This window comes from Bubalus kerabau, chromosome 1 (genome assembly GCF_029407905.1).
Source record: "Bubalus kerabau isolate K-KA32 ecotype Philippines breed swamp buffalo chromosome 1, PCC_UOA_SB_1v2, whole genome shotgun sequence".
In the NCBI taxonomy this organism is placed as follows: Eukaryota; Metazoa; Chordata; class Mammalia; order Artiodactyla; family Bovidae; genus Bubalus; species Bubalus kerabau.
The window spans coordinates 92,011,482-92,025,823 of NC_073624.1; the positions used below are offsets into that span (position 1 = coordinate 92,011,482).

Here is a 14,342-nt window from a genome sequence, read left to right on the forward strand (position 1 = left end):
TAAAATGAAGTTTACCGGAGAGGGCAGGCGAGCGAAGCCCCAGCCTGAAAGGTGAACCCTAAGGGGCGAGGGAGGGCCTTGAGGAGGAGGGGCCTGGCCAGGACGGCCCAACTTCCGTGACACAGCAAACGCTGAGAGACAAAGTCCACTTGGATGAATGAGAGGGGCCATTTTGACTGTGGTCAAAGGAAATGTCTGATCTGGGAGCCGAGGTACCCAGGTACAGCTGCTCACCCTGGGACTAGCGGGTACTGGCCTGAGCCCCACAGTATGGAGGGACTTTACAAGTTTTTCCTGGAAGGCGGTGGTTGAAATGTGAGGTGCCTGGGTCCAGGTCAAAATGTAGCTTTCTAGAGCTGGAGGGAACTCAGGACCTCTTTCAAGTTTGTCTTTTGTCCAGATTTCTTGGTCTGGAGAGATGGGAGGCTGGAGAAGGGCTAAAATCTCCGCCAGGGGTCTGTGGGCAGCCACAGTCCGAGTTGAGGTGGGGAGGGGTTGTATGGTAGGGGACTTTAAAAGTTGTATAGGAACTTTCCAGGGATAGTGTATTCATTTTTATTCACTCACCCCCACCCGCAAACCATGAGTCCTCCAGGAGGTAGGTGGCCTGAGGGGAGGTCTGCAATTTAAGCTTACCCATTTTTGTCCCTGTGCTGAGTTCTCATTTACTCTACCGAAAGCACTTAAAACTTTCTTCTCCTCTAAATTTGGAGTCATTGTGGTTGTAAAGAACAGAGATGAGATTCTAGACCTAAGGATATGGGAGAGCTACCCAGGGACACTCAGGAAGAGCTGGACTTGACTAATACTGGAAGGAGAAGTGTTACTGTGTTGGAGCCTGGATATAATCTTATGACTGCTTTTTCCCATGTCTTAGGGTCTAAGGATAACTCTGGGGCCATGACTGCCATGATTCTCACAGACAACTCCAGATTTCTGCATTCTAAGCAACGGCAGGTGCCACTGGACTTACTGTGAGACCCTTTTCCTAGAGGATGGCCAAGGGCCTCCTAATGACTTACGCCCTCTGGGCTGTAGGGGGCCCTGCTGGTCTCCACCACCTATACCTGGGACGAGACAGCCATGCACTGCTCTGGATGCTTACCCTGGGGGGTGGTGGTCTAGGCTGGCTCTGGGAATTCTGGATGCTCCCAAGCTTTGTTGCTCAGGCCAACAGAGCCCAGGAGCAGAGGCAGGGCTCAGGAAGGGGGACACCTCCTCTAAGTCTCATTCGCTTTGTTGCCCAGATGATAGTGGGCATGTATTTTGGCCTTGTGGCTCTCATTAGCCTTTCCTTCATGGCCAGCTTCTATATTGTGGGCCTCCCACTGGCAGTTGGCTTAGGGGTCTTGCTGGTGGCTGCCATTGGCAGCCAGACATCAGCCCTAAAGAACACTCTAGGGGCAGCATTTCTTACTTCACCTATCTTCTATGGCCGCCCCATAGCCATCCTGCCCATCAGCTTGGCTGCCAGCATCACAGCCCAGAAGCATCGCCGCTACAAACCCTCAGTTGGGTCAGAGACGCTCAGCGTGCGGCTCTACCGCCTGGGCTTGGCTTACCTGGCTTTCACAGGCCCGCTGGTGCACGGTGTCCTCTGCGACACAGCTGTCACCCTCAGCTATGCGGCAGATACTCTCGGCTCCTTCTTGAGTTGGTTCAGCTTCTTCCCCCTCCTTGGGCGCCTTTTGGAGTCTGTACTCCTTCTGCCTTTCCGAGCCTGGACGCTGCTGGTAGGAGATCATGGCATCAACAGCAGCTACTTCCAAGAGTGGGAGAAGCTCTATGAGTTTGTTCACAGTTTTCAGGATGAGAAGCATCAGCTGGCTCTCCAGGTAAGGTTTCTTCCCTCTCATTGCTGTCTAAGATGGCTCCAGGAGTTAGACTAAGTCTCAGTGGAGCTGGTGTGGAAGTACTGTTTTCATGTCTGCTGGGTCAGACCCCAGAAGGGTATCTTGGTTTCTTTGGGCTAATAAGGAGTGGGAAAAGATATATGTATATTATTTTCTTTTTACTGAGGTATAATATGTATACAAAGTACACTAATTTTATGTAGATACCTATGTAACCACCACTCAGATGAAGGTATGGAATATTTCCACAATTAAGAAGGTTCCTTTGGGACTTCCCTTCCAGTTCAGTCATTAAGACTCTGAGCTCCCATTGCAGGGGTCTTGGGTTTGACCCCTGGTCAGGGAACTAAGATCCTGTATGCTGCACAGTGCAGCCAAAAAACAAAACAAAAAAGATTCCCTCATGCCCCTTCCCAATCTATACTCCTTTCCTGGGAAAGAATCTGTATTCAGACATCTATTACCGTAGATTAATTTTGCCCATTCTTGGGCTTCATATAAATGGGATCATCCAGTGTGTACTCTTTTGTGTCTGAGTTCTTTCATTCAACATTATGTTTGTGAAATTTACTCATACACGGGATTATAAATTGTTTTCATAGTTGTTTGATGTCCTGTTGTGTGAATATACCACAATTTATCTATCCATTCTATTGTCAGTGAACATTTGGATTGTTTTCAGTTTGGGGCTATTCAGAATAAAGCTGCTGCAAACCCTCTTGTACATGATATGCTTATTTCGCATATATGTAAGGAGGAGACCTTGTCAAGGATGCCAAGTTCCAGGTTGGAAAATGGGCTTCTGTGATTAAAAGCAAATCCTGGTTCTTGCCATGAGATCTAGAACTTGTCCATGTTTCAGAAGGTTGGAATTCTAATCTGAGGCTCTCTTCCTTTCCTGCCAGCAAGTGGAAGCCAATTCCAGCCTGGTTTAGGAAGGTAGCAAGGAGAGGCCCAGGAGCCCTGACAACTTATGAAGTTCTAATTTGTTAGCTTCTGTTTCCCTAAGGTTTTTGGTCTCTCAGAGGGAGCAACAAACGAAGAAATACATGGCAGGTACCGGGAGCTAGTGAAGACCTGGCACCCTGACCACAATCGGCACCAGATGGAGGAAGCTCAGAGGCGCTTCCTGGAGATCCAGGCTGCGTATGAAGTCCTGAGGCAGCCCAGGAAGCCCAGGGGATCCTGGAGGTGGGAAGAAACTTCCCTCTGAGGCTGGACTGGCAGAGCTGGATCGCTTGTCCCAGCACACCTTGCCCAGTGAGGCAGCCCATCAGTGTAAAAGAAACTGTCATTTGCAGTGTGTGCTCCGCTGTCAGTCATGTCTGATGCTTTGTGACCCTATGGACTGTAGCCCGCCAGGCTTCTCTGCCCATGGGATTTCACAGGCAGGATTATTGGAGTGGGTTGCCATTTCCTTCTCCAATCACTTGCAGTAGAGATGAGAAAACCTTAAAGAGGTGAGAAAACTATTGTGATTTTGAATTTCTGAATTATTGGCTATTGTAGTCCTGACTTTTTTCTTAATCCACCTAGTGAAATGAAAGACATATTATAAAACCAATAAAATATCTTTTAGAGACTAGACCACCTGATTTCACCTCTGGTATATTGATAGATCACAGAGGAGGTTTACTTAACTTTCTTTTTTTTCTGTGCAAACCACCAAGTGAGATGATTGAAGGAAAATATAAAGGTTCTAATATTTCACAAGATGTCCTGTGGCAAAAGGGATTTGATCTGTTCTGTGGACTACCAAGGTGTAAGACTGGGGTTAAGTTTGAAAAGGCTGGAATTCTAATCTTTTCAGGAAAATATTTTAATTCCGCTTATAGGAGAATTTTTTAGAAGCTGCACTTTTCCAAAGAAGGAACAAGCTGCTGTGAGGTAGGGGCTAATCCCCCCATCACAGACCCTTCTACTTGGAATATTGTGGTGAACCTTCAAACTTTACACAAGTGGTTGGACTGGCTGAATTGTCAGGTCTGCTTGGAACTTGGGATTTGATTCTGAGCTATACGCCCTGCTCCCTAATCATTTACAGTCTGGTGGGGAATAATAACACAGGTACACGTATCAAAGTCCACCTTGTTCTGTCTTTTGAACTGTGTCATGAGAGGTGTAAATAGAATGTGTTAGAAAAATGCAGAAGGGATAGATGATAGTGTTTTATGGGGACTCATGGGAAAATTCATGATTTTGTATTTCATATGGAAATGGCACCCCACTCCAGTACTCTTGCCTGGAAAATCCCATGGACCGAGGAGCCTGGTAGGCTACAGTCCATGGGGTCGCAAAGAGTCGGACACGACTGAGCGACTTCACTTTCACTTTCATGCCTTTGTGGGGATTTTGGGGAAACCCTAGGGAACCAACAGCTTGAACATTTCAAGGGGGCCTTATCTCATTCCCAGTTGTAGAAGGAACAGCCCAGGATGCCTCAGTTTGAAGAGGAAGACTGGAGATCAGGAACATGATAGTAAAATCATGTACCTTTTCTCCAGCTTTCTTTATTTGTGTGTACCATCCTCACGCTTTCCTTTATCTGAAAGTTAACTCTGAGGAGTATATGTGCTTTTAAAAAGCAGAATTACTTTGGCTTGTATTCCCTACTGATTAAAAAAATGGCCCAATCAATTGAGAGGAATGAAATTTATAGATGTTTCTTTTTTCATCCATATATAAAAAATACTAGCCAGTGAATTTATGTACTACAATTTTAAGACCAAATTTAACTTTCACACCTTTTTCTTTTACTTTTTTGTTTGTTTTTTGAGGTCGGAATTGCTTTTTTTGGGGTGAGCTTGGCAGGCCTGCCGTGGTCAGGTTAGTGTTCTTCCCTCGGAGGCAGCCAAAGCCTGCTGCCTCCTCCTGCCACCTACCTGAGTTAGTGAAACATGCAAAGTTCAGAGGAGCCGCCAGGGCCTGGGGGCGATGGAACAAGAGCAATGGAACAAGAGCGGGTGGCACCAGCTGGGCTGCCTCAGTCAGCATGGACCACCCAAGCGGCATCCTGAGCCCACATGGGGGCTGAGGCTCCCTGGGAGAGGCAGGCAGTCAGGCAGGCAGCACCCCAGAGTCGGGGGCCCACAGGCCTTAGGGGGCACCAGGCTCACAGTAAGCAGAGGTCTGCAGGATCCCAGCCATAGCTGGCCAGCACGCCAGAGAGCTGGGCAGAGCCTTTCACCAGAAGGGTCTGTCTCCTACCCTAGGTCTGGGTCCTTGGGGCCTGAGGGACACAGAAGGCACTTACTAGGTGAGGCTGGAAGGCTGAAGCCAGAGGCCTGGGGTCTTGGGGGCCTGGCTGAGTCTGCTAGGGGACCTCATCTTCCCTGAGGAAGGCACTTCCCAAGCAGCCTAGATTTGCAGCACGGCAATCAGCCGGTTGGTCCTGGAGACCTGAGAGTAGCTAGTCTGGAAGGGCGGGGTGGGGCGGGAAGAACCTTTCCCAGAGGGATCCTTGGGGAGATGCGAGGGTTAAATTGTTTAATTTACTCAAATGTTTCATCATATCAAGTTATTTTTCTTTTTTTTGTCATTTTTTTTGAAGTGTAGTTAATTTACAATGTCACACTTTTTAAAATTAATTAATTATTTCTTTTTGGCTACACTGTCTTCATTGCCGTGAGAGGGCTTTGTCTAGCTGCAGTGCCTGGGCTTCTCATTGCGGTGGCTTCTCTTGTTGCAGGGCATTGGCTGTAGGCATGTGGGCTCTAGAATTTGGGCTCAGTAGTTGTGACTCACAGGGCTAAGTTGCCCTGAGGCATGTGGAACCTTCACAGACCAGGTATTGAACCCATGTCCTTAACCACTGGACCCCCAGGGAAGTCCTGTCACACCTTTTTAAAGTGGCCAAAAAATTAATGTATGTATTTTCTTTGAAAAACACAATTTCTCAAATTATCACGTGGAATTTTAATAAGCCATTTTCATAAGCTATTGGTAATTTATTAACATGATATGTAGTACTACATCTGTAAAATGTAAATATATTAAAAATAGTCTATAAGGAAAAAGAGACAAAAGAGTGATTGGGGCTTTACTTGATTTGGAAAATTATTTTACTATTCTCAAATTTTCTTATGAGTTTTTGTTACAAAAATATATTTCAGTTTATTTAAATGAGAGCTATTTATGAGCAGTTTGTATTTTTTCCACAGGAGCAGTGCTACAATAAATACCTTTAATCGTGTACTGGGACTTCTCTGGTGGTCCAGTGGTTGAGAATCTGCCTGCAAGTGCAGGGCACACGGGTTTGATCCTTGGTCCAGGAAGATCCCACATACCTCAGGGCACCTAAGCCTGTTTGCCACGACTACTGAGTCCATACTCCCTATAGAAGAGAGAAGCCTGTGTACCACAACTAGAGAACAGTTCCTGCTGGCCACAACTAGAGAAAGCCCAAGCACAGCAAGGAAGACCCAGCTCAGCCAAAATAAATAAATAAATAAACATGTGTGCTGCTGCTTTTTGCTTTTCTGAGGCTAGATTCCAATAAGTGATAAAGTGGGATCAAGCAGAATATATGTTTTAATACCTTGATTGCTATTATATCAGGTTACTTTTGGAAAAGACTAACAATCTACACTTTTACCCACAGTACAAGTAGTCCTTTCTTTGTTACTGGTATGTACTGTTACCTCTTTGCAATTTTTTGCCAAGATGATGGGTGAGAGATAGGATCTGATGACTTCAATTTGCCTTTCTGTGATTTCTAGTGAAGTTCGGTATCTTCGCACATTTTAAGCAATTTGTTTTGTTTTGTTTGTTTGTTTTAATTTTGGCTGTGCTGCCACTGCAATGAGCAGCCCTTGCACTGCAAGAGTAGCCCCTGCCGGCTGCGACTATTGATAGTAGAAAGCCCACCTGCAGCCAAAAATAAATAAGAAGAATCTTTCCCTCTTAGTGGGAAACACTGGTTAAACCATCTTTGGCTTTCATCTTCGCTCTTGTCCTAGCCTGTGAGCTGGTACTGAAATTGAGTGCTTGCCAGAATCAGGCTACCTACCTACCCCCGGTGGACATTTAGATATTCATGTATCTAATGGTGTAGCCCAGCCATTTTTTGAAAATAAAGAAATGGCACAAGTCACATGAATTTGGAACCTCTGGAAGAAAATTCTGCTTTGCCACCAACCTGGAATATTATCATCACTAAGATTTTTCTGAGAATGTACTTCCTAAAGACCCTGACATAGTGAATATCAGCTGAAAATAGAAATTCACTATGAAATAATTATTTTTAAAAAACCAACTAAGATATTAGCAGGTGAGAGATCTTTTTTTCTCTACCTGAGTTGATGTAAATGAAATCCAATGATGTTGTCTTCTCCCACTCCTACAAATAAAAGTGTACAGAACCTTTAAAAAGTTGGAAGCAAACTGAGAAAGCCTCTCCCCCAAGTACTCATCTAGTGCAGTACTGGATCTAGAGATGACCCAGAGATGACCATCTTCCCAGAGATGACCATTCTGGCTTCTGAATTAATTGAAAATCCCATACGTGTCCCACCTTTTGGGCATCCTTAATTGCTGTTCTTTTTTAAATTTTTTATTTATTTTTTAATTGAAGGATAATTGCTTTACAGAATTGTGTTGTTTTCTGCCAAACATCAACATGAATCAGCCATAGGTATTTTGTTGTTCTTTTATTGCACTGAAATTTGCTTCCCTGCAATTTCTTTCTAGATTTCCCAATTCTTGTTACAAAGAACAAAAGCCTTTAAGAAACCTTTAAAAAAAATATATATATATTTTTTATTCACTTATTTGGCTGTACCAGGTCTTAGTTGTGCCATGCAAACGCTTAGTTGCTGCATATGGGATCTAGTTCCCCAACGGGGATCAAACCTGGGGCCCCCTGCATTGGGAGTGAGCAGTCTTAACCACTAGACCACCAGGGAAGTCCCAGAAACTCTTTCTTGATAAGAACTTGCCCTTCCCTTCATGTCCCTCTAAATTTTCCCTTTTCTAGATTAAACATTGTCTTGTTTAAGGATGCGCTGTAGTTTGATAGAAAGAGATGGATGAAGTGAGAAGATGGGGTTTTCCTTCTGCCTCTTGCATGACCAGGCTGCTGACTTAGAATGAGCCACTTTACCATTATGGGCCTCGGTTTTTTCTCTGTTAGGTGAGGAAGTTGAATTTAGATAACCTTTAAGATTGCTTTCCACACTGGATTCTGGGTTTCCAACTGTTTGGATGAGGCTTGTGTTAAATAGTTTGGTTTCACATCTCTCTGCCCTCTTGTGGACACTGTCTTGGGAAAAAAATAAAATATTTACTTGCTCAAAGAACAATATCATGGCCACCGCCCAATCAAAAATTCACCTGTATCAAACTCTGTTTTCATTTATTCATGTTCTCTTTTAGTCCTCATCCATAAATGTACATATCATATCAGGGATATAATCTTATAGTCTTTCCCTTCCCTAAATCATAGGCATTGATATATATTACTAGGAAGATGTCATATGTATGTAAATATTTTTTTACTGAGCTATAATTCACATACCATAAAATTTACCCTTTTAAAGTATACAATTTAGTGATTTTTAGTATATTTATAAGGTTGTAAAGTCATCAACACTGACTCCAGACCATTTTAAACCACGCTAAAACAAAATCCCATACCTATTACAATTCTCTCCTTTCACCAGGCCCTGGCAACTCTAATCTACTTTCTGTCTCTATAGGTTTGCCTATTCTGGACCTTTTAAGCAAATAGAATCATACAATGTTTCCTTTTGTGTCTGGCTTATTTCACTTAGTATACTATTTTCAGGATTCATCCATGTTGCAGCATGCATTATTATTATTCTATATTTTTAATTTTTTTCAAATAGCATAATTATACTTTAATGCTATGTAATATTCCCTTCTTGGGAGACATTTAAGATATTTTATATATATATATATATTTGCTGATACATATTTGTTGTTATAAAGAATGCTGCATCAATATTTTCATGTTTCTAATTCATCTATCCTTTTGAATTATTTCAGAATAAATTCCCATGGGTGGGATTACTGGGTCAAAGGGTATGAACATTTTTATGACTGTTGTCAATATCGCTCTTAAATTGTGGTGCCCAGAACTAAATGCAATTCTCAGATGTGTTCAGACAGAACAAGGTACTGTGGAGCTATTAAGTTCTCAAGGTCTGGACAATATATCATCCTTTATATCAAGCAGTCTAAGAATTTATTAGCTTTTTTGGAGGGGGGTGGTTTCTCATGGAGCTTATAACCAGCTAAGGCCCTTAGGTCTTTTCCTAGGCACTGTGTCTTCAAGCTGAGTTTTCATCTACTCTGGGACTTAGGAGGCTTTTGAGGACTCCCTGGCTGGAATTTAGTATTTCTTTGTTTTCTTTTTTTCTCTAACAGTGAGTGTGTGGCCCTAACAAGCCAGCAGGTCTGGGTTTATTGCAGTGTTCGATGAGAACTGCAGATGGCGCCTTAAGGCTGTCACAGGGTAAATTATGTCCCTTCACTTTTTTTTTTTTTTAGGATCTAGTGGTGGTACCTCCTTCAGTTCAGTTCAGTTCAGTTGCTCAGTTTTGTCCAACTCTTTGCGACTCCATGGACTGAAGCACACCAGGCTTCCCTGTCCTTCACCAACTCCCGGAGCTTACTCAAACTCACGTCCATCAAGTCGGTGATGTCATCCAACCATCTCATCCTCTGTCGTCCCCTTCTCCTCCTGCCTTCAGTCTTTCCCAGCATCAGGGTCTTTTCCAATGAGTCAGTTCTTCGCAGCAGGTGGCCAAAGTATTGGAGTTTCAGCTTCAGCATCAGTCCTTCCAATGAATATTCAGGACTGATTTCCTTTAGGATGGACTGGTTGGATCTCCTTGCAGTCCAAGGGAGTCACAAGAGTCTTCTCCAACACCACAGTTCAAAAGCATCAATTCTTCGGCCTTCAGCTTTCTTTGTAGTCCAACTCTCACATCCATACGGGACTACTGGAAAAATCGTAGCTTTGACTACATGGACCTTTGTTGGCAAAGTAATGTCTCTACTTTTTATATGTTGTCTAGGTTGGTTATAGCTTTTCTTCCAAGGAGCAAGTATCTTTTAATTTCATGGCTGCAGTCACCATCTGCAACTAAGTACCTCCTTAGTCGGTTCATTACCAGAGTTCAGTCCCCTCCCTTTGTTGGGAAGGTTAGAGAAACTGTGAACTTCAAATTAAATATGTTTTGTAGATGTCATTTGATCTTTTGAGAAACTCTGGGGTAATCTCAGAGCTTTGCTTGAACACAAATTTCATGCCCCTGCTTTGGTTTTTGAAGTTCATACCCCAAGAAGCTGATTTTTTGGCTTCTCTTCATATTCCTTGCCATCTCTTCCTCTTAGTGGCAAGGGATTGAAACTCGTTTACTTAACTGGTTTTGTTTGTTTAGCTCAGGTGGGTTCTAACAACAAATGCAGAAAATTTACATAGGGTTCCCGCTAAATGAGGTTATATTTCAATAATTTATTGCTTTCTTCATTTTCCTTTTCTTCCCAATTCTCTTTTTCTCCACCTTTCCTCCATCTGCTACTTGCAAACTATTATATTAATAATTTTCAGCAAGACCTTGGATTTTCTGGATTTAAACTTCACTGATAAGTTTCAACAGAATAGAGCAGTGCCCTTTGTGGGAAGAGTTGGAAGGGAATGATTTTAAAACCCATTCTGTGCCAGACCTTAATTCCATTTTGGGGTAAGAAGGGTTGCAGGGAACATCCTCTGCTGGCCAGTGACTAACTTAGCATGAGAGCCTGGCTTTGCAAGCATCACTTAAAGGGACATTTTTCTGACCATCAGTAGGTCAGGCGCCTTTCAAATGAATTACTGTCAGGAAAGGAATGGGAAGCGTATAGAGGAAATCTAGGTGTCGTCTGTTCATATATTTCCCAGTCACAGATCTGAGGGCCACTGAGGCTCATGTTACTCCCCCGCTTCTCCTTCCTACCTATAATTACCAGTTTGAACTTGGCTTCTCTTTTAAAAAAAAAGATTAAAATTTATTTATTTATTTATTTCCGGCCGTGCTTGGTCTTTGTTGCTGCACACAGGCTTTCTTAAGTCGCAGACGGTGGGAGTGGGGCTACTTTCTAGTTGGGGTGTGAGGGCTTCTCACTGCAGTTGCTTCTCTTGCTGTGGAGCACAGGCTCTAGAGTGCAGGCTCAGTAGTTGTGGTGCACAGGCTTAATTGCCTTGCAGCATGTGAAATCTTCCCGGACCAGGGACAAGCCTGTGTCCCCTGCATTGGCAGGTGGGTTCTTAACCAGTGGACTACCAGAGAAGTCCATTGGCTTCTCTTGCTATCTTCCCTTTCATTCCTGGGGTCCACAATAAAGAGTGTAAGTTTACTGCTTTTCTATGTAATTTGAGTTGAAAGCGCTTGCTCATTTTATATTGTGTGACTGGGAACTCTTAGCAGTCGACTTTTTGTACAGCCAAGAGACTGATCACTTCAGACCCATCTCCCTTCAAACTCTAATTCTTTGCCATCAGTGTGTTTCTTGTTCTCATGTTCATGTCTTTGCTGATGTCAGTCTTCTGTAATTCTTTTTCTCCTCTGCTAATCCAAATCTTTATACTTCTTTTATGATCCAGCTTAAGGTCTATCTCTAAATGATGCCTTCACTGAGTAGGTCCATCTCCAGTAATCTTTCCTCTTTGAATTCCTTCAGCATTCGTGTCCACTTTGTACTGTTCTATCAAGCATTTTCTTACATGTTGCCATATAATCATTCTGTATCTCATGTTTTTGAGTCTGGTTTCTTTGACTGTACTGAAGGACTGTTGTTCAGTTGCTAAGTCGTGCCCAACTCTTTGTGACCCCATGGACTGCAGCATGCCAGACTGCCCTGTCCTTTACTGTCTCCTGAAGTTTGCTCAGATACATGTCCATTGAGTTGCTGATGCTATCTAACCATCTCATCCTCTGCCAACCCCTTCTCCTTTTACCTTCAATCTTTCCTAGCATCAGGGTCTTTTCCAATGAATCAGCTGTTCGCATTGGGTGGCCAAAGTATTGGAGCATTAGCATCAGTCCTTCCAATGAATATTCATGGTTGATTTCCTTTAGGATTGACTGGTTTGATCTCCTTGCAGTCCAGGGGACTTTCAAGCGACTTGTCCAGCACTACAATTTGAAAGCATCAATTCTTCGGCACTCCTCCTTCTTTATGGTCCAACTCTCACATCTGTACATGACTACTCGAAAAATCACAGCTTTGACTATATGGGACTTTGTTGGCAAAGTGATGTCTCTGCTTTTTAATACACTGTCTAGGTTTGTCATAGCATTCCTTCCAAGGAGCAAGCATCTTGTAATTTCATGGCTGTGGTCACCATCTGCAGTCACTATCTGCAGTGATTTTGGAACCCAAGAAATTAAAATCAGTCACTGCTTTCACTTTTTGCCCATCTATTTGCCATGAGGTGATGGGACTGGCTGTCATGATCTTAGTTTTTTGAATGTTGAGTTTTAAGCCAGCTTGAAACTGGCTTCACTCTCCTCATTCACACCCATCAAAAGGCTCTTTAGTTTCTCTTCATTTTCTGCCATTAGAGTGGTATCATATGCATATCTGAGGTTGTTGATATTTCTCTTGGAACTCTTGATTCCAGCTTGTGATTTATTCAGCCTAGCATTTTGCATGATGTACTCTGTATATAAGTTAAATAAGCAGGGTGACAGTATACAGTCTTGTTGTACTCCTTTCCCAAAAATTTTCAACCAGTCCATTGTTCCATGTCCAGTTCTGTTGCTTCTAGACCCTCATACAGGTTTCTCAGGAGACAGTTAACGTGGTCTGGTATTCTTATCTTAATTTTCCACAGTTGGTTGTGATCCACATAGTCAAAGGCTTTAGTGTAATCAGTGTAGATGTAGATGTTTTTCTGGAATTCCCTTGTGTTCTCTCTGATCCAACAGATGTTGGCAATTTGATCTCTGATTCCTCTGCCTCTTCTAAACACAGCCTGTACATCTGGAAGTCCTTGGTTCATGCACTGCAGAAGCCTAGCTTGAAGGACAGAAGGACTATCTTCTCTCAATGCAAGTAACAGGACCTTTACTAAATATGCTAAATTTCTGTTTAAGGGAGTTTGGGTTTTTTTGAGCATGAGCCACCCATTCTTTTTGCTTGGCGCTGCAACAGACCTTCCTCTCCTACAAACAAACCCCTGCTATTTAACAATTGAGGCTTGATGTCCTTGTTTGTTAAATGAGGACAGTGATGCTTGCCTCACAGGGATGTTGAGACATTCAGATGAGATGTGTTGAGGGTACTTTATAAACTCTAAAACATTTTACAGAGGGTGGCATTATCACTTTTTAAAAAATGGTGACAGGCTGTATAGATGAAAGAACATGCTAAAATTCCATGAATGAACCTACAGTAAAGCAGTATTAGTTATATTTTTCTCACATAGAAACACATTCACTAGAGATCAATTTCAAATTTTTAATGAACCTGCAACTATTTCAAATCTGAGTTTTGGTTCAGACATTGTCACTAATTTTGTGATATAAGAATTCAACCTTTGATAATTTAAGGCTCTAAACATCTGATACACAATTGAATTTTGGTATGTTACCCATGTCTTTGAACCTCAGTTTTGTTATATATAAAACAGGAAATTCCAACCTCATCAAATCCTTCTAGTAGAATCTTATAGAGTGGATGTTCAAAGAAACATTAATCCTACACAGAAGTCTCTTGGGTAAAAAAAGTTTCCTTGGGGGAAAGCTGCATATTATATACTGCATTCCCTTCAATATTAAAAAAAACACATTACCATATTAAATGCTTCTGGAAGGAAGGTTTGGAAGGAAACCAATTTATTTTGAATTTTTCAAAATTAATTTTTATTGGAGTATAGTTGCTTTACAATAAACCAATTTATTTTGATTTTACCAAGCCTTTCCCAAACTCATTTGGACCTGGAATAGTTTTTTTAGATAACATCTATTCAGCATGCACAAAACTACGTTTCTAAGATACACAGTGTGGACTACCAACATGAATATTCTTAGGTATCAGAGGTAGTCCAAGCAAAGGGAAAAGTACACCCTGATGAGATATTCTCTGCTGGTCTTCATGCTTGTTGTGGTTTGTGGCATCAGCTTTAGTCATCAGAGACTTTAACCTCTTTTCTTCCCCCCTAATAAAAACATGGAATCTGACAATCAGTCACTTTGGATATAGAACATCGACTCAAAGAAAAACATGCTAAAATTTCTAATCACAAGGGTCTATTGGAAAATATATTAAATTAGGTCATGTTAATTTTTGCAGCATATATCTGCCAAGGTGACGATTGCATCATGGTTTATCTTTAGTTCTAATTTGCCTCAGTCATTAGGTAACCTGGGATAAATCATTTCCCTTAAGGCTGAACTAAGATATATGGATGTTTTTTCTAAATAGTCTTCTGTTGTAATCCTTAGCAGTTATTCTAATCATTTTAAAAATTTGGTTGTTTTT

At 42.2% G+C, this 14,342-nt stretch overlaps 1 protein-coding gene across 1 annotated transcript; it reads left to right on the forward strand.

The window, feature by feature from the left end:
* Nucleotides 1–995: 995 nt before the first annotated feature.
* On the forward strand, nucleotides 996–3,527 carry DNAJC22 (DnaJ heat shock protein family (Hsp40) member C22). Its single transcript, XM_055566339.1, has 2 exons — nucleotides 996–1,835; nucleotides 2,863–3,527. The coding sequence occupies exons 1-2, from the start codon at nucleotides 996–998 to the stop codon at nucleotides 3,064–3,066; spliced, it is 1,044 nt and encodes a 347-aa protein (XP_055422314.1). The 3' UTR covers nucleotides 3,067–3,527.
* Nucleotides 3,528–14,342: the final 10,815 nt, after the last annotated feature.

Excerpts from the sequence above, each read along its gene's own strand:
- DNAJC22 (XM_055566339.1), top strand. The coding sequence starts at position 996 with ATGGCCAAGGGCCTCCTAATGACTTACGCCCTCTGGGCTGTAGGGGGC. Across the intron at positions 1,836-2,862 it reads AGCATCAGCTGGCTCTCCAG|GTTTTTGGTCTCTCAGAGGG; the intron begins GTAAGGTTTCTT and ends TGTTTCCCTAAG.